The sequence below is a fragment of the Talaromyces stipitatus genome, genomic scaffold, assembly GCF_000003125.1.
Source record: "Talaromyces stipitatus ATCC 10500 scf_1105507295527 genomic scaffold, whole genome shotgun sequence".
NCBI classification, from domain to species: domain Eukaryota; kingdom Fungi; phylum Ascomycota; class Eurotiomycetes; order Eurotiales; family Trichocomaceae; genus Talaromyces; species Talaromyces stipitatus.
This window is the reverse complement of record NW_002990114.1, coordinates 4,581,099-4,606,570: the sequence shown is the minus strand read 5'-3', so window position 1 is coordinate 4,606,570 and position 25,472 is coordinate 4,581,099. Positions and strand designations below refer to the sequence as shown.

The window sequence follows — 25,472 nt, the reverse complement described above, 5'->3', positions numbered from 1 at the left end:
GAACACAGTAAACTCGGGATTTGAGATCCCTGTTCAAAGTAAAGAAAAGTCGGCAATATGGTACCAATATCATAAAGATCATGAAGAGGGGGAGTGGAGTATAAGAGTATTATGCGTGGATACGTACATGAAAATGCATACCGAGCCGCTCTTCTGCGGAAGTTCAGCTTTCTAATTCGTTGTTACAACAACTTACTGGTCTTTTCTTAGATCCGTTGATCAGTTATTTTATACCAACGTCGACCATGCCCTAAATTCTTAGTTTTACATAACACTACTACCGTAGATTGATACCAGTTCTCAGTCCACTAAGGCGTCCCACTGTGGCCAACGTGCTCGTGCCTGTTGGAACGAAAAAGTCAGCAACGTACATACGGCTGAATCGAGGGTGAAGAACAAATCACAGGGATATGGAGTTAACTCTACGCAAGAATTGAATTCGGCTCATGTCTATTGCTCTAAATTTAGTGGCCTATGCCAGACCTATGTTATCTCAGGACGAAGTCATTTACAATTTGCTGTTCTGCTCCATGTTTGGTTGGTTTCTTTTCAAGTGCATATGGAGGTACGTAACAACTGACACCTCATCATTTCTAATAAGTGTGGGTGGTACTTTTTAGTAGTTCATAATGAATTCAAATTCCACCCTCAACGTCGACTTGGTCTATCTTAAGAAGCCACTGATTACACGCATCTGGGGGCCGAATACTGTGGTATTTTATCTATCTATCCAGTGATAGAACCAACTCTGCCCACTAAATTGGCGTCTTTGCTTATTGTGGCGCTTCTGGCATCATTACACTAATTGTTACGACACTCCGAGAGGGAGACTCTGTAATGACTGATAAGATCGCCTTTGACTTTCGCATCTGTCTCGCGAACGTATTGATATTCCAGTTTTTCAGGCACTCCGATGTATAATTAGATGGAGACTAAGTACCTCGAGTCCGCTATTATCCGCCATGGATACCTTGGAAGTGAATAATAATGAGTCAAGTCCTTCCAGTACAGGCGATTTAGTATTAAAGTGGCTCGCCTACATACCACTACGTTGACTGCTATTGTCGTACACTTAGCTCTCCACCATGTATCCAGTGAAGGTATATTCTCCTGCCATTACATTGCCAGCCCCATCACAGTCTCTCTCCCCTACAGACAAGAGAGTGTCAAGGCAGCAAATTTTGGCGTCACTCCGAACCCAAGACATTAGAGTACCTGACCTGCTTCCGTACTTTGCACACTGGCCTGCTAGACTTAGTCCAGAGCTTGAAAAGCTTCGGGAAGATGTCGACAACTGGCTGGATACGTGAGTGTAGCCTGCTCAATTACGGAGTAGTAGTTAACAAAGAAATCTATCTGGTGCCTAGATTTCCGCTTCCTAATAAAGCTCTCAATGCTTTCAAGGCATCCGATTTTGCCCTCTTTGGGGCGACATGGTGGCCATGTGCTTCAAGCTTTGAACGCCTGAGAATCGTAACATATGTTGCAATCTGGGTTGGTTCTCTCTATACCGCTTTTCTCCGCTTCACGCCAGCTAACCCAAGGCTTGTTGCCTTCTAGCTATTTATCTGGGATGATGGTACGGTCTTCTTTCTTTATTATGCTAACCAGTGCTAATATACTCCACAGAAATTGACAACGCCGCCGGCTCTATGTGGGAAGACTGGGAAAGCGCACAAAAATTCCGCCTCGACACTATTCAATATGTGCAATATTGCCTTGGTCTTGCACCATCCAACCAGGAATACTCGGAGTCAACGAACCCCATCATTCGAGCTTTTGATGTGATTGGCTTTGCCATTCGCGACTCCTGTAGTCTTTGTATGAAATACAAATTCTAACATGTTTGTTGACTTCCTTATGACTAACTTGACATCGTTGCAGCACAGCGGAAAATGGTCTATGATGAGATGAATGAGTTTATGAAACAGTCTGAACAAGAGCAGAGGCTCCGGCTCAATAATGACAGTCTTCCATCGGTTGACGAGTTTTGGAGTTATCGACTAGGTGCCAGCGCAGTTTTCATCTGTCTAGCGATTAACGAGTATGCTGTCTCTGGTTCCATATTCGTGTGCGATTGAACGGTCTTGCCCCAGAGAACTAAGAAACTTGCAGGTATTCCTACGGAGACATGGATCTCCCAACGGCAGTATTCGAGGATCCTGACATGAAAGAGATCTGGCAACTGACGAATATCATAATTTCCGCGTAAGACCCTTACACAACGTATTTATTACGGTAATCGCACGGTTTCTAACTCCCTACAGCGTTAATGATATGCTATCTTTGAAAAAAGAAATTGTATGATTTAGCTCCGAATCCGCTTCAAACTTTCCATAGTTATTGTTTTAGCTTAACCTCAATTTCAGGCACGGGATGCGATTGACAGTGTGATTCCGATTATGTACGTCCAACTTGGTAGTGTCGAAGCCGCCATGGACAAAACGGTCGAATTCGTGGTGTCCATGATTCAGAAATTTGACGAAGCCGAAGCGAGACTCCTTACACGATATTGTTCAGACGAAAATCTTCAAAAGCAATTGTGGAGATTTGTCGATGGTGCCAAGTACTATTGCACTGGAAATCTTATATGGAGGTAATTATCATTTCATCTTTTCTACCATTTCCTATCCGGTTGCTCTAACACCCTGAAGTCTACAAACGAAGCGTTATGGGGTGGTTGAATAGTTGAGGGAACTTAGGAGAACCTTCACATCTGGAGATAATCTATGTCAAATTCTCAATTACGGAATATCGTTCTCACGCATTAATTATCCCCAGGACTAAAAACAAACCAGGAAAGATTTTGTGCAGTATATGACGTGAAAAGTATCTTTCTCATGGGGAGGTCTTTATAGTGTGTTCTGAATAGCAGGTACTTCGTGATGCAATCTTAGTGGTGGAAAATAGAATGGAGACGGAAGACTGAACAAGCGTCAATCCGGAATTAGAGCAGAGCTCAACTGTTTTGTCTATATTCCGCTATTATCATTATATAGTTTTGTACACATCAATTCGTGCAAGGCTCACTTAAATCTTGTTCCTAGTAAAGGTTGTTCTGTATCACCATCATTCAATTCCTTATTCTCCTGAACCCATACACGCGGCGAATATTTACCACCAATCGAAAGCTACATAATGCCGCATCACGTATCTTGGGAGACGACCTTAAGGTTTTGTAGGAGATCCCATTATGAACACCGGATAATTCAAATGGCGGAGATATATTAACTAATCAGACCTATATAACGTTGTCCATCGTTCACCTCCGCCGCAACCAAGAGGACCATAGATTGCTAACGAGAGGTACTCAAAAGTCAACCTAATATCTGATCAATATGGTAAATGTTTTTTCTACTTGTGCGGTGTTCTTAGCACTCACGACCTCCGTCATTGCAAAGCCGGTGGCTGAGCCAGCGATCACCCCGGCTCCAAAGCTGCTTGACAAGAGAGCAACAAGCTGTACGTTCTCGGAGTCCAATGGCGCATCGTCAGCCAGTGAATCCCAGAAATCGTGTTCTACTATTATCCTGTCGAACGTTGCAGTCCCCTCAGGGCAAACACTAGATCTTAGTGATTTACCAGACCATACAACCGTAAGAAAGGGAGCATCCTTATCTTGAGAAGCTCATGCTGATTTTCTACCTATAGGTTGTTTTTGAAGGGGAAACGACCTGGAGTTATCAAGAATGGGACGGCCCTCTACTACAGATCTCAGGCAATGGCATCACCGTGGAGGGTGCTTCCGGCGCATATTTGAACCCCGATGGAGCGCGATGGTGGGATGGAAAAGGCAGCAACGGAGGAAAGAAAAAGCCCAAGTTCTTCTCTGCGCATGATCTTACTTCGTCATCGATCACCAATTTGCTTATCCAAAATACTCCGGTTCAGGCAGTGAGTATCAATGGCTGTAATGGCCTCAATATCACAGATATGACTATTGATAACAGCGCCGGTGATACCGAAGGTGGTCATAATACGGACGGCTTTGATATCGGCTCCAGCACTAATGTGGTCATCACTGGTGCGAATGTATATAATCAAGACGATTGTGTTGCTGTCAATTCTGGAACAGACATTACCTTCAGTGGTGGCGTTTGTTCCGGTGGACATGGTCTATCCATTGGTAGTGTTGGTGGCCGAAGTGACAATACCGTCGAAACTGTAAAGTTTGAAAACTCCGAAGTAAAGAACTCCGTCAATGGTAAGTTGAACCTATCTGTACCTATTAATGGATCTAGGACTGACCTCTCGAGGCATCCGCATTAAAGCGACTGAAGGCGATACGGGCACCATCACCGGGGTTACTTATTCTCAAATCATTTTACAGGATATTTCTGGGTATGTTTGTGGTTTATTTTCAGTTTCTTGACGTAAGCACACGAATAGTAAACACTAACCCAAACATGACCAGATACGGAATTCTTATTGAGCAGAACTACAATGGCAGTGACTTGAATGGTGGTACTCCAAGTTCCGGAATTCCTATCACTGAATTAACCGTTGAACACATATCCGGAAGCGGTGCAGTCGAATCAGGGGGATACAATGTAGTTATTGCCTGTGGTAAAGGTGCCTGCTCAAACTGGACATGGGAGGACGTAGTTGTCACGGGAGGTAAGGATTACGGTTCCTGCTCAAATGTCCCTAGTGTAGCAAGCTGCTCTGCGTAGTCATGCGAATGTTTGTTGGGCTGATTACAGCTGGAGAAGAGCAGTATGTAATTAGTTTTACTAAGTGTCAATTGTCGTCTATTACAACTAATCCATTCCATTGGGTTGAGATCAGTCGATTGCAGCACAAATCGCAGACTTCGAATTCTAATCTTGGATAGTAGAGAGATTACAAGTCACGACTTCATGGCTGTTAAAAATCCATCTCGCATCTCTCTTCGGTAATTATTATAAGCACAAAGTGGAAATTAAAGGGCGGTTGTAACAACGTTACGTGGGATACGTATATATATAGATCTAAGAAGGATCACAATAGTTGAGCATACAAGGTACCTGTTACGGGCCAGTCCCGCCTTATGAATTACTATAGATTCATTCTCGAGTAGATAACATACATAAGGAAAAGAAGTAAGGAAAGAGAACAAACAGCTTCCGCGCAAACGTACAAATTTATATGCAAAGGGTGAATGGTGCTGTTCCAACTCGCTTAGCTCAAGCACAGAATTGTGTATAGCTTCATGTTCGGATAGGGATAGTTCGGATAGGGATAGTTTCCTAATAACTAGAGAATAGCGTATCCGAGCGCAGTATTTGTGAGGGCGTAGTCCTAACCATCGATATTGGGGTCAGCCCTTAACAGTACCGTATGGAATGTCAATGTACTGAAACCTATCTTCCCTCCTTCCGCACCATGTATTCTATATAAGAGACACTCGTGCTGTTTCGTGGCGATACGTTGACCACAGCCAGCTGAAGTATCCAAACTTTTGCCACTCTCTGTTATCGCATCAAACTTATTGTAACAACGAGATTGGGCAGGCATGTTGGTTGTTACAGCGGTATCATAGAATCCCATGGCTTTCATGTACCTAGGTAATGATGCTTTTCTCTGAGGCTTGTGGTTAATTTTAGCACTCTTGTCGTGGATATTCCATAATAGCTCGATAAAATATCCACAGTGACAAACAGAGGAGCCTATATCTGGGTGTTTTGTAATCCAAGGGCATGAATATACCAAAGGAATGGAATACGGAAGACTCCGCAAAGTGACATCCAATGCTCCGAGTTACCCAGGGCTATTGACGTTGCTAATATATGTCCTTGTGCAGCTCGGAGCGATTGTATTGCAATATGTGACTATTCAAGACAAAATGATGAGTCCTTAATAAAGCATCTCTCGGGTGGATCCCACGCCCTACAATTGTATGACATATTATTCGTAATTAACTAGTCAAGACCTGAGACAGTCTAGCGGATACTTATGTCTACGTAATCAACCAATTAAAAATCGAATTTACTATCATACATTGACCAATCATACAGCGCGACCAGATCTTTCTATCTCCAATATAAAAAAGTCATCTATTGTAGTCCCGTAGAGATATGTTCGAGGATGGTTTCAGCTCCACCTGACTGTTGGAGCAATTCGGAGAAGGGAGATCTGGTATAAGTTATATGTCTATAAAGATAGCAGATGCTCAAGGATAGCGGAAGATAGGTTTTCTGTACATTGACATTCCATACCCTACCTTGTGTGCTTTACCTTTAGTGATCCCTCTCGAATGTAATTATACATATCCATCGTAACGTTGTTACAGTTCTTCACTATACTCAGGATTTGTCGATTGATCGTATAATATGAGCTTTCCTCTCAGAATATCTTTCTGGATGCACTAAATCCTCCCTTTCGCAAACCCTCGGATCTGGGGAACCTCGCATTGTCCTGTATTCATTCCAATTTCCCCTCCCACATATCATGAATTTACCATATCATCTTTCAAAGCTTATCAGCAAGTTTCTGGTGATCGTTGTACTCCACTACCATGTACTGGAGCATCTCATCGCGATGTCCTTTTAATCTCCTTTTATCAATGACTCATGAGGTGGTTCATCGTTTAGAGTCCAGATAAACAAAGGGTCAAACTCATCAAACGTGTGGCCATTCTGAGAAGATTAACCCACTGCATTTCATTGATAATTTGTGTCCAATATCTGGGTACTGCCTCGGCCCCTAAGGTGCCCAGTCATTGGTGCAATTATACTGTGTTGCTGAAGTGTAAGAACAAAATTTTGGGCATCTAGAGATGCAGCGAAACCTCCCCTCTCTGTTGCGGTATGATTCACATTCACATCTGCACCATTGGCCAATGCGAGGATAGTTAAGCCCCAAAAATCCAGATCCTCCGCAGGAAGTGAAAATATGGTGACAATCGAAGAAAGGGATGACCGGCAATTTCTCAGTGCGGATTATTTCCTTGCGAAACGAAAAGAGAATTTTTCTGTGTTTCAGTTTATTGCCACTACCGGATACTGTCCGAAAAAATATGAAGCCAAGAACATTCTTCGGATCCGTCAGAAACGTGCCATAAATGGCACTGCTCAAGACATTTTCGCACAACACGCCTCCAATCGTCTTTCGATATAACGAAAATATGGGAAACTCTGCGCCGCCCATTGGAAGGAAAGCGTTGGTATCGGTGAATTTTGCATAATCGTTACCATACCAAGATCTTGCTTGTTCCTCTATCTTCCATCAAATTGTTCAAGATATGTACGGCTTCGGTACCAAGTGCCAGAGAAAGTGAGACAGCAGCATTCATATTGGTCAACTTGAGTATCGATTGGCTACTTTAACCCTGAATATGCTCGTCTTTTATATTTGCTACAGTGCCAACATTTGAAAGCATCAAGAGATATTTTGGCGTGGTACTTGTGTCAATATTACTTGTATCGTACCCAGGTCACTGTGTTCTGCTAGTGGCAATCAATCTTGAGCGTCTCAGCACGAGAATTCCTGTCTATTCTCTGTTGAATCTATTGGCGATACGATAACTCGAACGGATTCAAACCTGTGATATCAGCAAAATGTCATACAGTATGTCTATAACATTATAGCTACACCATAAGTCACCTCTGGGATCATAGGGTTTTCTGATTTCTGCCATTTGTATTGTATAGTCAGGAATTGCTGGTTGGATACTCCTACGGGAAGATGTGATTGGTACGGAGAGATCTTCTCGAATTCAAAAGGAAAACCCCAACGCTAGGATATTTATAGCTTAGCTTTTCACCGGTGGCCAATCATATATCCAGTTGATGCTTTGTGCTCTGACCAATGAGCATGCGCAGGCCTGTAAATTCTTGTGAGCTGCTTCCCATCGGTAGTAAATCTCGAGCATCAGATTATCAAAAAGATTGCTCATAGTGTATTCAGATACCGTCGAGTAAACTCTCCCTAGAATAAATCCAATGACCTCCATTGTGAAGTTGTTCTGTCCGGTTACTGTGCGTTCAACTGTAATCCTAGGCGTGGCCGGTAATTTCCAGAGCACCGTAAAGGTCGGATATAACCGCCAACAGGGAAACAAGCCGCGAGTAGGTTGTTCACGATAAAACTCTTAGGAAGCAATCTATTGTCGTTCAGATTATCCGTCAGATTATCCGAGGAATGACCGGCATATAGGCCCTGAAGGCTTATCAGATATTAGTGCCGGGAGCCCGGATTAGAAGCCACCAACCGTTTAGCACGGCACATGCCACAAACATTGACAAGAGATTCGCCAATTGATGCTGTATCTCCACCAAGTGGTTGCTTAAACGTTGTTCTCATGGAGACTAAGGATTACTAAATGCTTCTGCTCAACCATAAATTGTAATACACTTTTGTAAGCAATTTGCTGTTTCTCTCCGAGACCATATATTCGATGTTGCAACTCAAAGAATTACGGTGACCGCTTGTTCGGCGTAGTCTTTTCAATCACCCCGAATGATTTTATTATACGCGTTAGTTACGGAAAAGTGCCTTGGCTTTTATCGGTACAGTTGTTGTCCAAGTCTCTCTAAAATGATCTTATATTGTTTAAGCCTACTTCGGCATGTTCTCCGTTGTCATGCTCCAATGTGTCGATAGAGTGATTCTTTGAAATATATAATTTTGATGCAGTATTGCCAGGTGCATCTGATCTCGAGATGTCAATAATGAACCTCGTTTGCTTTGATTCGAGGAAAATTATTTCCCAACCACGTATCTCTCTTACAGGTTTTCGACGACTCGAGTATCCCTCTTACGAAATCTTGTCTATTGACCGAGGCTGGGTCACATGTTGCGCCTTAACTATGCAAGATGCCGATCAGGCGTTTGTTCAATTGATTAGTCTGTGCCGACAGCATCTCGAGGAACTCGTTCGGCCTTTTGTCCTTCCCCTCTTAATCTGCATGTTCAATGGGTGCTCATTGATTGATGCAGCTTGGATACCATCTTACTCCGCTCTATATTAATTTAGCACCTCGCGAAGAAAAGTTGAAAAACGAAAAATGACTGGGTTGTTAGGCGATGTGATCGACAAAGCACATCTGCATTAGATGCTATCGATCTTGATTTTGCCCGAATATGTATGCAACTCTGGGTGATAAAGGCGCTCCGCGAAAGCTGAAGCAACGGGGATGCATTCCTCGAAACTTACAAACTTTGCGATTCAGGATGACTAGTGCATCGTGACTCTCTAAATGTAACTCTTCGTTAGTATGAAGATATTATTTGTCCTTGCAGCGGACCGTCAACCTCGCTACAACCAATCAAGATAAGGAGTGGCCCCCCACAAATATTTCTTCAGCAAGAATAGGAATGCTTGAAGAAGACTTTAGACTGTAGAATGTGAAAATGCTTCTACATTTGTAGGACATTCGACCAGATCCGACGACGATTGTATGTAGATCCTTGACCCAGAAGTACATTAACCGATACCGTACCATGCAGAATCATATCTCCGAATCCTATATCATCAGGATTATTTGTATTGCAGACGTCGGATCTTTTATGGTGCAATACTCTAAGTTATTGCAGACTCCATGAGGGGTCATTCGCTTTTAGGGTACACTCTGATAGATCTTGGCTGCGAATGAGGAAAGCTATCAGCAAACTATCCGCGTGCTCGTCCTAAACAGGAAGCTCCCAGAGTGATTGGAGCACTTATCTTTTCTGCACTGTAACCTAGCAACTCCAACTCCATACCTGAGTTTTTCAAGAGCCGATGGAAACAGTTTCTGCCGAAAATCAGGGCTTTGCTCGTGCCGTCAAGAACAAAGACTGAAATTAAAGAGGGCCATCCGGGAAATTTGTACATCTCAACACTCAAAGGATGGCTTATTGACGCTTCTGAAGATACCTATAACCAGAACACGTGGTATTGTGGTCTCCATAGTCGTCGTATTCATGCAGATCCTAGTCATGTAGATGCAAGGCCCTGGCCAATGCCGTGGAAAGGGGTTTGCGGAGTTTTCAATTCAAATGCCGTCTCGTTGCATTTCCCAGAGAACTAGCGATAATAGCTCCCCGAGATGATGCTGGTGACCCATGCTCAAATATATGAATAACACGAAAATTTGACCTCGGATGGTAGATAATATTTAGGTAGTGTGGAATACAATAACTATAAATTGCATGCTGTCCTGCCATACATAGGACCTACGAGGGACTTCTGAGAATACCGCAGGTTGTCCACCGGATCGAGAGACCCTTGATAGCGCTCCTAGTTGCACAAGACATGAAGGTCATCTATGGAATTGTGGCAGGAGCCCTGCTTGCGTTGCCTGCTACTGCAGCTCCCAAGCCAATAACTCGCCGGAGTATGTCTTTCTATTCTCCCTTCTTGCTTCTTAATTTTGCATTCTGCCAATATCGTCAATGTGTAGAAACTGACATATATTTACCAGCCATAACGACGTCTCTTTTGGATAAATTGGACTTTTTCGCCCAATATAGCGCTGCAGCGTATTGCTCAGCTAATCTCGACACCACCGGAATTGCTTTAGCTTGCAGTGCCGGCAATTGTCCTGAAGTAGAAGCCGCGGATACTACAATTTTGTATAACTTTGACAGGTGAGCCAGAATCTCCCTGTTATGACAGGAGCTGGAGAGTTAATACAGGATCGACGACTGCAGCTCTAGTAGCTTTGGAGATGCAACAGGTTATGTTGCAGTCGACAATACAAATGGATACATAATCGTATCATTCAGAGGAAGTAGCGATTTCTCAAACTGGGTTGCAAACCTGGATATACCTCTCATTGATGCTAGTAGCATCTGTTCAGGGTGTAAAGTCCATGAGGGGTTTTGGGATACGTGGGCAACTGTAGCCAGCAACGTGGAAGCGACGGTCGAATCTGCTCTTAGCACTTATCCGGGTTATACACTTGTCACCACCGGCCATAGTCTCGGGGGTGCTTTGGCAGCCATTGCAGCAAGTGTGTTTCGCGCTTCAGGATATACTGTTGAGCTGGTTCGTAATCTGCACCGATTGATTGAATGGCACCACTGACTCCTCCTAGTATAACTATGGACAACCTCGCATTGGTAATCTAGCTCTAGCCGACTTTATTACGAGTGAAAATGCCGGAAGCAACTACCGTGTCACGCATACAGACGATATCGTCCCAAAGCTGCCACCGAAGTTGCTGGGTTACGACCACTTCAGTCCCGAGTACTGGGTTACTAGTGACAACAACGTGGCGGTAACAGACTCGGATGTTGTTGAAGTCCAGGGTGTTGACTCTACTGCTGGCAATGACGGGACGAGCGGTGACAGTACTAGTGCTCATAGTTGGTACTTTGTGGCCATTTCTGCATGTTCTTAATTACTGTTCTTAGGACAAGCAGACTATATATACAGTAAATAATGATACACCTTCTCTAAGACCGCCAAAAATTTGGAAAAGTCGGAGAATGAATCTACGGAGGGACATGAGAAACGATTGCAAATGTGGATTTTGACATGACTTCTATTCTATTGAAGTCACTTTTTCCAACTGTATGGAACACTCTGGAGCTTTTGTACATATGTTGATTATCATACCTGTGTATGTGATCCGGATCATCAACTCATGTTAGATCGTTATATACAGTACATGACTATTAACTTCCCATGGTACAGGCCCTTCAAGATCGTAGTGAGGCATATAGTGAGGCTTGCAGGTTCTTTCAGTTCATCCTGTCCACTGGCTTCTCGTAGAACTTCACCCGGTCACTATCCCATGGCCAGTTTTCTAATTTTTCGGCCAGGCAGAGATCCAAGGATTTTGGGCATATAAATTCTTCGCCTGTCATACTGGGCAGCTTCGTCACATGACCCTTGCTCGTAGGTCCAGTTTTCAATAAACATTGGCAGGCCATATTGGCTGTTTTGAGGATGGGCCTAGTTCGGGTCTTTCTTTTATTCGTGTACTTTTTGAGGCATGTTCGTACATTCTCTAGCGAGATACCAGCTTCAATAGTCGGAGTTGTGAATTGTTTTTCGAGTTCCCTCAATTGATTGACAAAGCATGCTGCTGACTCCATTGCTTGGCTGGCTCCTATGGCATTATGTGGCAACATCTAGTATGGGTTAGAGGAGACTTAGCAAGCGTCGTCACTGGCCTTATGAGTAGTATCAACCAGCAAGCAAAAACGTTCAGCGTCCCAATTTCCAGCCATTCCTTCTTCCAATACAGCCATCACGCTGCTTTTCTGTTGTTATAGATTTTTGCAAATTTTACGTCGTTGGTAATGACGACATCCGATATCTGTTCAATAACTGCTTCCAGGTCTTCTGTGCTGTACCATTCTCCTTGCTCGAGGGATTGGACCTTGGAGATTAGTGACCAGAAACTACATAAGCTTGCCCTCACAGCTACTGAAAAAAGTTATCGATATTTCATCCCTGTAAACACTTATTGCGCGTCCCTGGGTTAATTGAGGAAGTGCATACGATATGCCATAGACGCATCCGTAGTTCGATTCTAAATCTGTCATCAGTCCGGATCAGCAAGTGATTCCATAACTTGAGCGTTGACACTCAATGAGCAACAATTGTCTGGCATACGTGTTGGAGGAGCTGATAGATGGGTGATTTTCGGATAATTTCATATCGTACACATTACGTACTCCATCAGCGCCTGCAACGAAATCACACCTGACTTGACTCCCATCCGCAGCAGTGATTGTGGCAAAACTCTCGGCCGTTGAGACCTTGGAAACCTTTTTAGAGAAAAGCACTCGGGACTTATCTTGAATGCTTTGAAAGAGGATATCGAGCAGTCTTCGTCGTTCCATGAAGGTCATTTCATAGCCTAATCTGATATAAAGGGTGTCATCAGCTGCTAACTCGCCGTCTCAAAGTAGCGCACATGAAGGAGACATACTTACCTCTCTTTGAAGGCTTTCATATCTGTCAATGTTTGATATGTAGTCCCATCCACATCGCGATACTCCCATGAATGATGAGGAGAGTCGTATATGTGAACCTCTTCAAACATTCGCAGCTGGTCTAGTATTCGTAATCCATTTGCCATCAACAACATAAGCCCGTGGCACCTCTCCGTCACCGCGAGGAAGTGGTACCCCAATGACTGCCGCATCCACAATCTGGGGATGAGAGAGCAGCACAGCCTCGAGTTCACGGGGCGCGACCCAAAATCCACGAACATTGATCAGCTCTTTCTTCTGGTCGATAATATACTATATGCTAGTTGCTTCGTCGCAATACCCTACATCCCCGGTTTTGAAACAACCATCCTTGTCGAAGCTTTCAGCATTGGCCTTTGGATTTCCAAAATATCCTGGGAAGATCGTCATCCCTTTAAGGCATATTTCGCCTCGAACACCGTAGGATGAATTCTCATTTCTGTTATCATCAATAGGCCTTGTTTTGGGTTTAGCCATTTAAACATGTTCGATTGTAAAGATACATATGATACATATCAAAGAGCTTACTTGGTCTCAAGATTTGGGAGCAATCGTCCCACCGAGCAGGTATCGTCCTTTTCAGGGTAAGGAAACATAGTCGCAAGGCATGAAGTCTCTGTCGTTTTCCAGACTTGGTTAAACGGTGCACCTTCCTGCAACATTTCCTGTAGCCTAGCCTGGAGACCTTTGTCCAATGGAGCAGCACCACAGGTAACGCTTCGGATGCTTTTCAGAAAAGCTCTAGGCCGCGAATAAGGTGACATGAAAATAGCCAGAACGATAGGTGGGACAGCCGGCAGCTTGGTGACTTTTTTCAACGGATGTCAGAAATGTAAGCAACTCGAAACGGTGCAGCATGTGAATGACCTCTCCAGCTGCCAGAGCACTGACCTGGGTTGATGGAGCGGCAGCAGCGTGGAAAATAGGCAACGCGACAACACGGGATTTCTCGAAGAAATATGTCAGAGAACAAAACTTCAGTCATACCGTATGGAGACCCTGCTTACAGCATATGGTTTCGGAGATGGCTTCTGATTGACTGAGATGTACTACGTAGGTGCCCAAGTATTGCTCTAACGTGAAGTAGATCTTCAACAGAACAAGACGATCTTTCTGACACTATCATGAGGGGTAAACCTTGAAGGTTCAAGGCTTCTGCCTTGCCGGATATCGGGTTATCTAACACTGTATAGTAGAGCCTAATGAGAAACTATTTGATTCGAGATCGCTATTCATCCATTCTGACTGAAAACTGCAACCCGATTGAAATATTCACTGTAAACACAGTTATTGGCCATGGATCAGTCGTCTGAGAAAGTGAAGCATCACATATGGTGCAAAGCTTTACTGTGCTAAAACCTAACGTCAGGCTGGTGTTAGCCTTGAACTTAGTCATGACCAATAGAGCGTGCAGCAACACGCAGCCACCACAGTGACAAGTAGAAATGGCGTTTCTTTGCCGGTACAGTGTACTCCCTAGAGCCTTTGATGATCCTACTTGACTGTGGATAGCGTCTAGTGCTCTGTAACTCTCAGTAAACTACGAGATGCAGAAAGATAATAAGCGCACGTGCCACCTTGTTCATCATGTTTGCTTTTTGATCGAATCTTCTAGATATTTCTGTATTCAAAGTACAAAGTTACCAATACACTAACAGGTTTGATACAAGTCGGCTTTTTTTCCAAAATACGTACTATCCATATCCGATTAGCATGTGGGACTAAATTAGGGTTTGAAAATTGATCTATGTATACTTGCTTGGGAAGGAGATTTTTGGTGCGACTGTAGCATGCCTAAAATAGAAGCAGACTTCACTACAAGGCGTCTCGATAGCCCTACAAAGATAAGTCTCAGTAAACTTACCGCAACTGCAATAATGGCAACTCGGAGGACAACGAAGAACATTTTGTAAGTGCTGAGATGAATCTTCAGAGGGGAATGAGAGTTAATTCAATACAGTATTCAGATGCTTATGTGAACCCACCTTCAGGGTGGTTTTTGACGCGATCTTTGTTCTTGGAGGTGATGAAGCTTGATGCAATGTTGGGGTGTTTAATCTTGAAAGTGTGTGAAAACCACCGCAATTTATACTTGTATGTTGCAGTTTCTGGCATGCTATAGAAATGAAGTAATTAGAAAGAAGGGTCCAACAAATCATTGATTGGGAACCAAAACTGAGGTGACTTCCGCATCCTCAATATAGTGGCAGTAAGCTAGTACTGGACCTTCTACTGCTGAAGGCCAAGGGAACCGTAGTCAATAGATCTGGGTTAGAGAAATTATCAGTACTAATGACAGCCAGAGGATTCAGGGTAGATGAAACTTGACTCTCTGCATGAGAGGTAGAAGGGGGCGATTATTAAGTAGAAGGAGGTATATATTGTCCTGCTTTATTTACTGCTTGTGGTATAGAGAAAGAAGGAGGTTGAGCCAGAGGGGGGAATCTCTTGCTCTTATTCAGCAATGTACGTATCTAATCCCCGAGGTAGAGGCACGTCTTCCCTAGCTCGTCTTGCAGCATGATGAGCACATCGATCTTTCTCTCTACGTCAACAAGCTTCTGCAATCTGTGGGGTATCCTAAGAGTGAGCACCTTGAAAATGGAAAGAGGGAGCAGAAGACGAGGGGCCATCTTGCTAACTCTTCTCTATAGTCTGTTGCGGGAACTATTAGGTAGAGATGTGTTGAGGTACCCTGACAATTCTTCAAAGTAAAGTATTAGTTAGCCGCATAAAATGAGGAACATGAGTGGACCTTAACTGGAGGCTTAGGGACGTCCGCTTCATTGCTTTTCCTTTTAGCAGTACGATTATCTCTTTTTTTATTTTAATACGTAAGACACGTCTTTTAAGTCTGATTGCCAGTTTGGCTCTTAAACTAGTCTAGGGGCTTGTCAGTTCTACAGTCTGAGCATATCTGACAAGGCTTAGCCATCACAACAAGCAGTGAAAAGAAACGGTATGGAAACCTAATGAGAGAAGCATGGTGACAATCAAATATAGATAGGTGAGTAGGTAGTGAGAGGATAGATAGTGAGAGAATATGAAGGAGGAAAGTGGTGGTGTTGTTGTTGACAACACGATGGTGGAAATTACGTGGGGAAGAATATAAAACCCTATGTGGGTGCACTAAGGTGCATGTACGTACGTACGAAGCAATAGAATCAATTTCAATGGGTATTCATTCAGTTCTGTGTCTCCTCCTCTAAGTACATCATGTTCCAAAGCCGCGTCTATATAGACCTTCTCCTGAGCTGATTTGTAAGCTATCCCATGGGGTAAACTTGAGACCATTCTCTTACACATAACAGTTTCGGATTGATCGCTTCATTGGAAAGTCAGCTTATCTGACACATCTCGATTGCATGAAGCAACCAACACCCTAGATTATTGCCCTAACTATAATCCTGAAGCTGTTGGAACTCAGAATGAACTAAACCAATTTGGGAATGGGACAAGATTTGCGTATCAAGAAATTTCGAGAATTGGCATCACATTCCGACGCGATATTGAACATTACAAATCAACTTTACAGCCTATCTCTAGAAAGTTCGATTTGCACAAGTGTCGACTTTTGGTGATATCACTTCTATGGAATCTTGTATATAAAAACAGGTTCAATACTCCTAGATAGTGGTTTGAGAGGAGTGCCGGAAAATAGACCTAGTTCCTTATACGTATTGTTTAGTGCTCGCCTTCGCTTAGTCATCGCTCTAGTAAACCAACGTTCCGACAGAAGCGGAAGATCACGTGACAGTGCTTTTTTGTCGAGGATTAGGTAAGCTAAACCTAATCAAGGAAAGCCTACAACATTGATACAAGGAAAATTCGAGAATTGAAGTCACAAGATTGAATCTACGAATCAACTTTACAGCTCTGTGTCGAGAATCTTCTATTTGAGATTGTCTGGATATCTTCTATATGGGATTCTCAAGCATAAATAGTGTCCAACAATCCCCTCAAGATGTAGATAGAAGAGTGGGCAGAATAAGGTCAATATCAATATTTCCACTATAAAGATATCTTTGAGTATTAAGCTTAATTGAGTTTGTGCTAGTGCACTGCAAGTTCCGATATTTTTTTTCATCAACTAGAATCGGTTGTGCAAAGTGTTGGTTGACCAGATCAAATATTAAGGACCAATCATATTAAAGTGGGCCTGACCACGGTAGGCTCTCTCCATACAGTAAACTAGCAGAGCTTACGCTCTGCTAACAAACGAGGTGTGATTCAGGGGAAAAGAAGAATTGTAGATGTCAATGATCATCCTACTCACTAATCTAAAGAAGCCTTGAAGGCAAAACTTGAAGCATCCATAGTTATATTAATGACCAAGCTTAAACATCGTCTTGCCCTCATGCCCACTCGGAAAAAATGGACAGGCGCAACCTGGCAGCCTGGCAGCCCTTACACATTGATTGTTTGCGTCAGGGATTCTCTGACTAAGTATTTGTGCTCGTTTCAGCTCAGAAATCCTCCTAGTTTACAGTCTTGCCATGCATGACATGCAGTCCCAAATGCTCCGAACTGTATTATCGTTCATATGGTCGACCCGTATACAACTTTTGACGAGAATATTCGTTGTTAACATATATAAGGTGCTTCCAAGGTTGACAAGCCGTTAACATTTCACTGAGACTTTTACTAGGCTACAGAGTCAGTTACTCACAGTGACTATCAAATGCCTATTATTTCGATAAAGACAATCGATATTTGCCTTGTATCCGTGTAGGACAATTTTGGAGTTTATTCAAGTACGTGTAACAACGTTACAAGGGATATATATATAATTACGTTCGAGAGGAATCACTGAAGGCTAAGCACAGAAGGTAGGGTATGGAATGTCAATGTACTGAAACCTATCTCTCCTGCTTCCGCAGCATGCATTCTATATAAGAGACATCGATGTTGTTTCGTGGCAAACATCATTGACCACAGCCAGCTGAAAGTTGTCCATAGCCAGCTGAAGTATCCACACTTTTGCCACTCTCCGTTGAGTTTGCCCTCGTATCAAACCAACCCTAATCCCTAAGAGATTGGACAAGCATGTTGGTTGTTACAGTACGTGAGAACGACTAATTCTCACTCATTGACTATATCTAATGAAAAGGGCATCCTCCCCTTCTTTCCTTGACCAATTGCGACCTATATTGTTCCATTTGGGTTCTGCCTTTACCCTGAAAGTGCCGCGGTCCGACGTCTAACGTATTAAAGCCTTGTGGGAAGTATTTATCTCCGTCATCTCCGGGCAGAGGCAATCCCTGAAGGCGCTTAACCCAGGCCGACGGCCCCCATCGATTCCAAATTGTCGGCTTCACATAGAATGGCATTGCATCCCAGATTTTGACATAGTTCAGTCCGTCTTTGTCAGGGGAATAGTCGAACAAATCGTAACGAAGAAAGTAAGGACGAGGTAGAGCAATGTAGCGGAGGAAATACTTCCGGATGGCTAGTATTGCACGAAACAATGTCGCAAATAGAGGATATGGAGGGTCATACCTTTAGCAACCATTAGCAACTTCATCTTTGCATTATATGCCATAATTTGAATGATGAGAGGATGAGATCTGGGTTTTGGAAAGGGAGGGATACTAACATTATAGCAGCCCTCAATCTGTCGTCCATGATAAAGGATACAAATTGTGTGCCTACCAGCTTCAAGAAACCCGGCAAAACATAGATAAGCACGTCGGTGGTTTTATCGGCCACTTGTTTGTTTTTCTGATGAGGCTTCATATTTTGTACTTCATATGCGTGACTCCAAACACGAATTTCTTCAAGCCAGTGGAGGCCATCCTGGAAACCTCTTTTTCTCTCGAGCGCTTTTGCATCTGTCATCTCAGAACCAGACGGCAAACAGGCATAGCTGATATCCAATGCATCACCTAAGCTTTTCCAGTATGTACCAATGGCGCATTTCTCCAGATCAGAGAGTTTGCGCCATTCATAAGTTTCAACAAATCGGATTGGTTCAAGTGCAAAAAGACTCAACGTATACAGCATGTCGTCCTCGAGAATATGACCCGTCTTTCGGTAGTTGGCATGCAAGAATCTGGTTCTTGCAATCGCTTCGTGGGCCCTCTCAGAAGAAGGCTCGAAGGCCATGAACTGACCGATCAGTACACCGGTGTCGGCATATCTCTTAAAAGCCGTGGCTGGATTAGAAAACTCGGTAGTTCGTGCTAGAAGAGATGATATAGTGGGAATTCCGTATGTCTATTCCTGTTTCTTAGCTTGAAAGCCCACTGGCGGTGGCCAGATCCTGGCCATTAGTAGAGGAATTTGACTCACTCTAAATAACGCAAATTGAAAAGACTTCACCGCCGTAAAGGGGAACTCAAGTTGTAGAATGTGCTTTTGAATCTCAAATGCCTCTTGGTCTGTCATGAATCGAAATGATTCTCGGGTTTTGAAAGGATATTTCCTCATCAGGTAGCGCATTCTGGCGTACCGAAGACGCGAAGCTATAATAAGGTGAGTTGTTGTCAGCACCAACGCCACGATTAGACCACGCTGAAGGGTGAAGTTCTCCAGTAGTTTCAAACGACTCAACCCGGTTGTGATCTCGCTGAAGAGGACGGTGGTAAGTTTCGAAAATTTGGTCATTTTATCCATATAGACGATATGTAACAACTTTCCTTTTTTATTTTTTTCTGACGTTGTCGTAGCTTCTACATGTCTTTAGCAGGAGCAACAACAAAAGTGTGCTGCTATATAGTAAAGCCAAAGAAAACATATTGACCATATACCGAGGTCCAAATAAAATATCTTGTGGATTTCTCACGTAAACATTTTACCTTCAGCTGATATTTGATACTTATCGTCGCGGGTTTGGATCTCGGTTCCCAACGAAGGTGCCCAATGAGGTAGTTAGCCCTAAAACCCCGTGCGGAGATGTTGGAACAAGGAACCCTGAAAATGTGTCCGATCACCCAAAAAGAGTGCACTATAATTGTCACGCTCAGCTATTGAGCATGAAATAAGATCAAAAGCAAATAAGCTACCCAATTGATATTGAACATATGGCGGGCGATCTTAACGTTGCTGTTGTTCCTCCTATGTAAAGAATTAGATGCCGAGGCCTCTCTCTGCCCCGCGTCACCAAGTCTCACGATTCTCAGTGTTACTCCTACAAATGCATTATCAGCCCATCACTCGGATATAGGGTTTCCGAGTCATACGACCGATTCTGAGGGCAGATTGGAATCGTGAAGTGCCATGTTCTTTAGGAGAGAGCTCGCACATGCTAGAGGTACTGTACTGACTACATCACCGCTTCGGAAATAGGTACCTCGTCATAGTAATTGAACTAGGCATAAGAAAGGCTAGTAATTATGCGAGAATGGAAAAACAAATAATATATGATATCCTTAAAAGCCTAGTTACACCTCGAAATAAGACTCAAGGGTTAGGGTTAGGTCTTCATAGTTCAGTGTGTTCCAAGGGGTTAGGGTTATACATACCTATCTTCGGGTCAAGAAAGTTTGTGGGAGTAAAGAAAAGACGTGGTCCATAGTACCGAATTAGAAGACCTAGGAAAACAAGTTCATTTTACTCCTTGATTTGCTGGTTGTGGTGCCTGGCTCTCCACTTCATGGAATCAAGTGCGAGGTGTAGATTAAGTCGGTCTACTCTTTAGTGAGTGATTGAGAACTTTCCGGTATGAAGCAGCATCTACGACTAACACAATTCAAGCCAAGAAACAGGTGACGCCGTGGATAGACGGAAAAGGGGGAAAAAGAGAAATCAACCAACTCATACATGTCAGGTAGCCCGTAGTAAGTGGATAGAGTAGATGTGGGAATTGGCATGTGGAGCGCCAAGATGAAATATTTGATCTGATCATCTGAGGAACAGGCTGGCCGGCATTGGCTTATAAGAAATGGAACTCCCAAAATGGTGAGACGGCTGCTGAGTGTCTGAATAACTTAGTTTGGTTTTGCAAATTCCAATAATAGGATATTTCTGTCGGCTATATCGATGTCGACTTTATCCATAGTGAGCGGTTTAGGTTTCGATTTCGGATCAGATGAGATGGGAGTAGATTACGGTCATCTTTTCCACATGCCTGACTCGATATGACTGGGTCCAAAATCCTTCAGGGCTCCCCATCAAAGCCTGTTTCTCCAATTAGATATTTATACTCACCCGATATACAGCAGTTCCATTCTCTTGCCTGAAAGTTAATTCTAGTCGAGCAGACTTGCTATTTGATAAGCAACCAGGGCCGCCAACTGACAAGCTGACAATATTTTTACCTGGAACCTTTTTCTTCATGCATACACGAGTTTCCAGACATCATGTGATTCATGTCTCAGAATCCTACGCTCCAATCCGAGAAGGGGAAGCATAAAGATCCAAAGCATCGTGTACATACTGCCGTTGACGAACCTGGCGACAATGTATCAACTGACAAAACCGGCAGCACGGCATCCTGGTTGCTCGAGCCGTCAATCATGTATGGACAAGGAACCATATGATCCTGGCATATGCTCTGTATGTATGCCCCTTACAGCTATGATTTGGACTATATTTTGTACCCCAGCAGATAAAGCAACCGTTAATGATATCTTGTTTCAGTTCTAATGGATTGAGCAAAGATGGAGAGGTAGCCGCGAGCATGATCGCTCTCTCTCTGAACGCAGGTATTGGAATCAGGTCGAAGATAGGGTGGTGCGGGAATAAAACTTGGGAAAGAGTCGGTTGCAGGAATCTGGAGGTGGACGGTCTGGACACAGACGCCAATAGAGCTGTTGGGTCATCGGAAGCCGATACTGGCCGATAGAATGGTGAACATAGAGTGAGGTAGTCATCACCAAAGAAAGCCTGTATTGTCACGCCGAGAAAATGTGCATTATGTATACAGACGCTCATTAAAGTAACCTGGGAAAAGGATAGCGCATTTTTATATGGATCTGCAAGATATGTGGTGCCCTTGCAGTTGTATGGGTCATTCAGAATTGCTCCGCCAGATTCTAGCAACGGCATCAGATGTGAAGGGTTGACACTACCTTCTTTAGCCTCAGTGCCTGGGTCTTTTGATTCATGATAACTCGGTATAAGCGCATCTAATGAGTCGACAGTACCGGACTCGAGTTCATTAAGCATATTATTCGCAATAACAATAGACCCGAGATCGGTCGTCAGACCATTCCCAGATAATGCTGGTTGCAGGGAGTCAGTTCCCGGGTACCCCGAGGTTATTGGTGGCACGAGTTGATCAGCCGCGTCTGAAAAAACCATATAATCTGCATATGGCAAAAGACTTGCATTTAAGGATTCCTCAAAATCAAGCAGACTGTTGTTTGAATCCAAACCAAGGTCGCCACCCAGCGGAACATCATCTACAATAAAACGTTCTGAAGACGACATCCCATGGGATCCGGAAGATGTGCTTGTCGGATAGACAGGAGCTTTTGGTACAGAATTGGTAAGATGCTCGTTAGAGATCTGTCGGTTTATCTACGTCTAGGTCGCTAGCACTAGTCACGTAGAACAGCTATTCCGACGAGCTGACGAGCCGGATCAATATGGTATAGAATTCCTGATATTGATGACTGTCCCCCAGGAATAAGGGGGACGGGGAATAGCTAACTACATATATACGCGGCACGCACGTGCCGCGTTAGACTAACTGATATCCAGTGCCGAAACGCGCTAGGTTTGATATTCACGTTCCGACACTGGCAACTCTCTAAGAAATAGGGATAGGACGACGGGCGGTACAGGATTGACAAAGCGAAGGGATTGGTGTAGCTTTTGTTGGAGGTGTTGTAGACCTTTCCACCCATCCATCCACATTGATATTAAGCTTATTTGTGTCGATAAGTGCCTGTAAAGCGCGACATGGTTTGCTCTTTGTCATGGCGTCGGCTGGATTGCTTTCACCGTCAATCCACTTGATCTCTGCAATTTCTTGGCGCTCGTATGACTGTCGGAGGCACATGAGGTCAATCATTAGACGCTTTTCTTGGGTAGTGCCTAATTTGACGAGACATTCGTACAGGCTCTTCGAGTCAGTGCAGAAAACAAGGGGAAGGGGCTTAGTGAGATGTAGAAGCTGCGTTGTTGTTGATTTGATTGACGCAGCCGAATCGAAGCCGTGAACCATGGCATAAAGTTCAGAAGCAAGTACGCTTCTTGTGACGCGCTTGCACTTGATTGAGGACCAATGTACAATATTTGCGTTATTTGCGCCATCTGCAAGAACAATGACAAAGCCAATTTGGGAGGAGAAATCCTTATTGTTTGCGAAGAACGAATCTGCAAAGATTACAAGGCGTAGCGAATCCAAGTCTAGACGTACAAAGCGTAATCTGCGTTCAGCATTATCAAGTTGCCATTGGAGGCGTTTATTAAGTGACTTGATGTTGTCTTTTTCTGGATTTGTGATCTGGGCAGCGAACGATAGATCAAAGGAGGCCTCAGGCTGCGATACAGAAGCAATGTAGGCTCCAAGTGCGCGTTGAGCCACATATTGTTCCTGCGGTGATACGTCCTTTCGGACCTTGCCTCGGGAACTCGTTGTATCCGCATATCGATCTTGTACGGGAATCCATGTGTAAGGACGTAGGATCTGGGGTGCGAGAATCAATTAAAACAGGAATCAGAGTGTAAAAACTAGTGGGAAAATAGGTGTAGAGCTCCCCTGGAGACTCTCCACCAATAGAAAAAGGGATAAAAACAAGCAATAACAACAAAAAACAACAATAAAGCGTATGAACTAGCCAAAATCAAGCAATTTTGGCCTGTATTGGCGGAAGTGAGAAAATGAGCAAACAAGTGGTTTGAACGTGCCACGTAAACATAGTGGAAGCGGCAGTTCGAGCGAGATTTCTGGGGTCAGCGTTTTCACTGATTTCAAGGTTTTGCGAACCTGGGGTCCCATATTGTCAATGTAGGTCTCCGGAGCAAGGCTTTTCGTGGATCCAGAGGCCTCAGGAACGTGAGAATCAACAATTGGGGACTCCGCTGCAGAAGGAACAATAGGGACTAGGGAATCCGCTGCGGTATGAGCAACAAGATTGACAGTTGATTCCGTGGTGGCAGCGCGAGCAACAGGAGGGTCCAAAGCACGAGAAATCTGAGGATCCAAAGCGTGGGAAACCGGGGAATATGGAGCGCAGGAAATCGGGGGATCCAAAGCACGAGAAACAAGGGGATCCGGAGCGCGAGAAACAAGAGGATCCGGGGCGCGAGAAACAAGGGGGGTCCAGGGCCTTGAGAAGCTCTCATATATATCTTTGTATGCCCATATCAATTGGTTGATCCAATCCCCTAGATATGGGGAATTGGGTAGGGAATTGACCCGTGGGATAAAGGCATAATCAGCACCATTATTCATCAATTCTTCAAAAAATGGATCAACCGAGTCCCAATGCTTATCAGTCCACCTATAGAAATCCTTATTATACCATTCCAAAACAGTTTTCTTCCTTAACTCGACACTTGGGAATCTGAACCGTCCCCAACCTTTTCGTTCCGAATTGGCGTATTGAACCAGTTTGTAGACCACGTAATCCTCGAGATCCTCGCGGGATTTGCCCGCGGGATCAAAATCTTGCCACCACTTCATATTGGCACGTTTGCGAGCGGTGTAGGATTGGCACGCGGAATCCGGGGGTGTTGGCAACGTGTGATTCCGGAGGATTGCAAACGTGGGATCCGGCGTGAGATCTGGCGCTGGATTTGCGGATTGACACAGGCAATCCAGGGAGTGGACGAGCGTGTAATCTGGGTTTACTAGGCTTCGTGGATTGGCGTGGAAACCCTAGCTAATCTGATCTGCGAGACCACAGATCCGAGAGATTTGGTGCGTAGCTCGGCGCACCGGGGTCGTACGTGGAATCCGGCGAGGATTCGTACAGAGGCAAGTTCGTACGGGGGATCCAGCGAGGATTCGTACGGAGGCAGGTTCGGTGCGTGGGTCGGCACACCGTAGATTGTACGTAGGCTTCGTACGTCAGATTCTTGCAGGTCGATTCTGACGGAAAGTCCGAATCCGTAGGCTCACTACGTTGATTCCTACCTAGTGCTAATATCGAGAGTTTTCTCGCGTAGGCCTCTAGCGTAGGTTCGTGACGTAGGCTTATACGGGGGATCTAAGCGTAGAATTCGTACAGGAATAATCCTTCGTGCGTAGGTTCGTACAGGGAATTCGTAGGTTCGTAAGACTCAGTAAAGAGCTCACAAAAGGATCGATATATAGGGTCGAATATATCGGTGAGTCGATATACGAGCGAACGTATACTGTAGGGTGTCGAAGGAGGTGTATTTTGTTAGGACGCTTGCACTAACGTAGGATTAGGGGCTCGTAGATAAATGTCTGATCTGCGGCCACTGATCAGTGTCGGTTTATCTACGTCTAGGTCGCTAGCACTAGTCACGTAGAACAGCTATTCCGACGAGCTGACGAGCCGGATCAATATGGTATAGAATTCCTGATATTGATGACTGTCCCCCAGGAATAAGGGGGACGGGGAATAGCTAACTACATATATACGCGGCACGCACGTGCCGCGTTAGACTAACTGATATCCAGTGCCGAAACGCGCTAGGTTTGATATTCACGTTCCGACAAG

General features: G+C 44.1%; 8 protein-coding genes across 8 annotated transcripts, besides 1 other annotated feature; 3 read left to right on the top strand and 5 right to left on the bottom strand.

The window, feature by feature from the left end:
* Positions 1 to 1,284: 1,284 nt before the first annotated feature.
* TSTA_097150 (uncharacterized protein) lies at positions 1,285 to 2,600 on the top strand (the record flags this gene model as incomplete). Its single annotated transcript, XM_002479384.1, has 6 exons — positions 1,285 to 1,306; positions 1,630 to 1,821; positions 1,885 to 2,044; positions 2,116 to 2,208; positions 2,268 to 2,301; positions 2,370 to 2,600. 6 exons carry the CDS (start codon positions 1,285 to 1,287, stop codon positions 2,598 to 2,600), a joined length of 732 nt encoding a protein of 243 aa, XP_002479429.1.
* Positions 2,601 to 3,338: 738 nt separating this feature from the next.
* Positions 3,339 to 4,673, top strand: TSTA_097140 (extracellular polygalacturonase, putative; the record flags this gene model as incomplete). Its single annotated transcript, XM_002479383.1, has 4 exons — positions 3,339 to 3,596; positions 3,652 to 4,204; positions 4,257 to 4,341; positions 4,415 to 4,673. 4 exons carry the CDS (start codon positions 3,339 to 3,341, stop codon positions 4,671 to 4,673), a joined length of 1,155 nt encoding a protein of 384 aa, XP_002479428.1.
* Positions 4,674 to 10,216: 5,543 nt separating this feature from the next.
* On the top strand, positions 10,217 to 11,306 carry TSTA_097130 (extracellular lipase, putative; the record flags this gene model as incomplete). The annotated part of the gene is made up of 4 exons (XM_002479382.1): positions 10,217 to 10,298; positions 10,386 to 10,551; positions 10,615 to 10,951; positions 11,001 to 11,306. The coding sequence occupies 4 exons, from the start codon at positions 10,217 to 10,219 to the stop codon at positions 11,304 to 11,306; spliced, it is 891 nt and encodes a 296-aa protein (XP_002479427.1).
* A 343-nt stretch (positions 11,307 to 11,649) lies between these two features.
* TSTA_097120 (uncharacterized protein) lies at positions 11,650 to 12,162 on the bottom strand (the record flags this gene model as incomplete). The annotated part of the gene is made up of 2 exons (XM_002479381.1): positions 11,650 to 12,020; positions 12,117 to 12,162. The coding sequence occupies 2 exons, from the start codon at positions 12,160 to 12,162 to the stop codon at positions 11,650 to 11,652; spliced, it is 417 nt and encodes a 138-aa protein (XP_002479426.1).
* Positions 12,163 to 12,395: 233 nt separating this feature from the next.
* Positions 12,396 to 13,655, bottom strand: TSTA_097110 (long-chain-fatty-acid CoA ligase, putative; the record flags this gene model as incomplete). Its single annotated transcript, XM_002479380.1, has 6 exons — positions 12,396 to 12,446; positions 12,592 to 12,781; positions 12,853 to 12,968; positions 13,021 to 13,164; positions 13,198 to 13,348; positions 13,420 to 13,655. The coding sequence occupies 6 exons, from the start codon at positions 13,653 to 13,655 to the stop codon at positions 12,396 to 12,398; spliced, it is 888 nt and encodes a 295-aa protein (XP_002479425.1).
* Positions 13,656 to 17,990: 4,335 nt separating this feature from the next.
* Positions 17,991 to 19,506, bottom strand: TSTA_097100 (uncharacterized protein; the record flags this gene model as incomplete). The annotated part of the gene is made up of 3 exons (XM_002479379.1): positions 17,991 to 18,390; positions 18,488 to 19,107; positions 19,183 to 19,506. The coding sequence occupies 3 exons, from the start codon at positions 19,504 to 19,506 to the stop codon at positions 17,991 to 17,993; spliced, it is 1,344 nt and encodes a 447-aa protein (XP_002479424.1).
* Positions 19,507 to 21,345: 1,839 nt separating this feature from the next.
* On the bottom strand, positions 21,346 to 22,263 carry TSTA_097090 (uncharacterized protein; the record flags this gene model as incomplete). The annotated part of the gene is made up of 1 exon (XM_002479378.1): positions 21,346 to 22,263. One exon carries the CDS (start codon positions 22,261 to 22,263, stop codon positions 21,346 to 21,348), a length of 918 nt encoding a protein of 305 aa, XP_002479423.1.
* Positions 22,264 to 22,585: 322 nt separating this feature from the next.
* TSTA_097080 (uncharacterized protein) lies at positions 22,586 to 24,466 on the bottom strand (the record flags this gene model as incomplete). The annotated part of the gene is made up of 2 exons (XM_002479377.1): positions 22,586 to 23,467; positions 23,672 to 24,466. The coding sequence occupies 2 exons, from the start codon at positions 24,464 to 24,466 to the stop codon at positions 22,586 to 22,588; spliced, it is 1,677 nt and encodes a 558-aa protein (XP_002479422.1).
* Positions 22,739 to 23,413: a mobile genetic element.
* Positions 24,467 to 25,472: the final 1,006 nt, after the last annotated feature.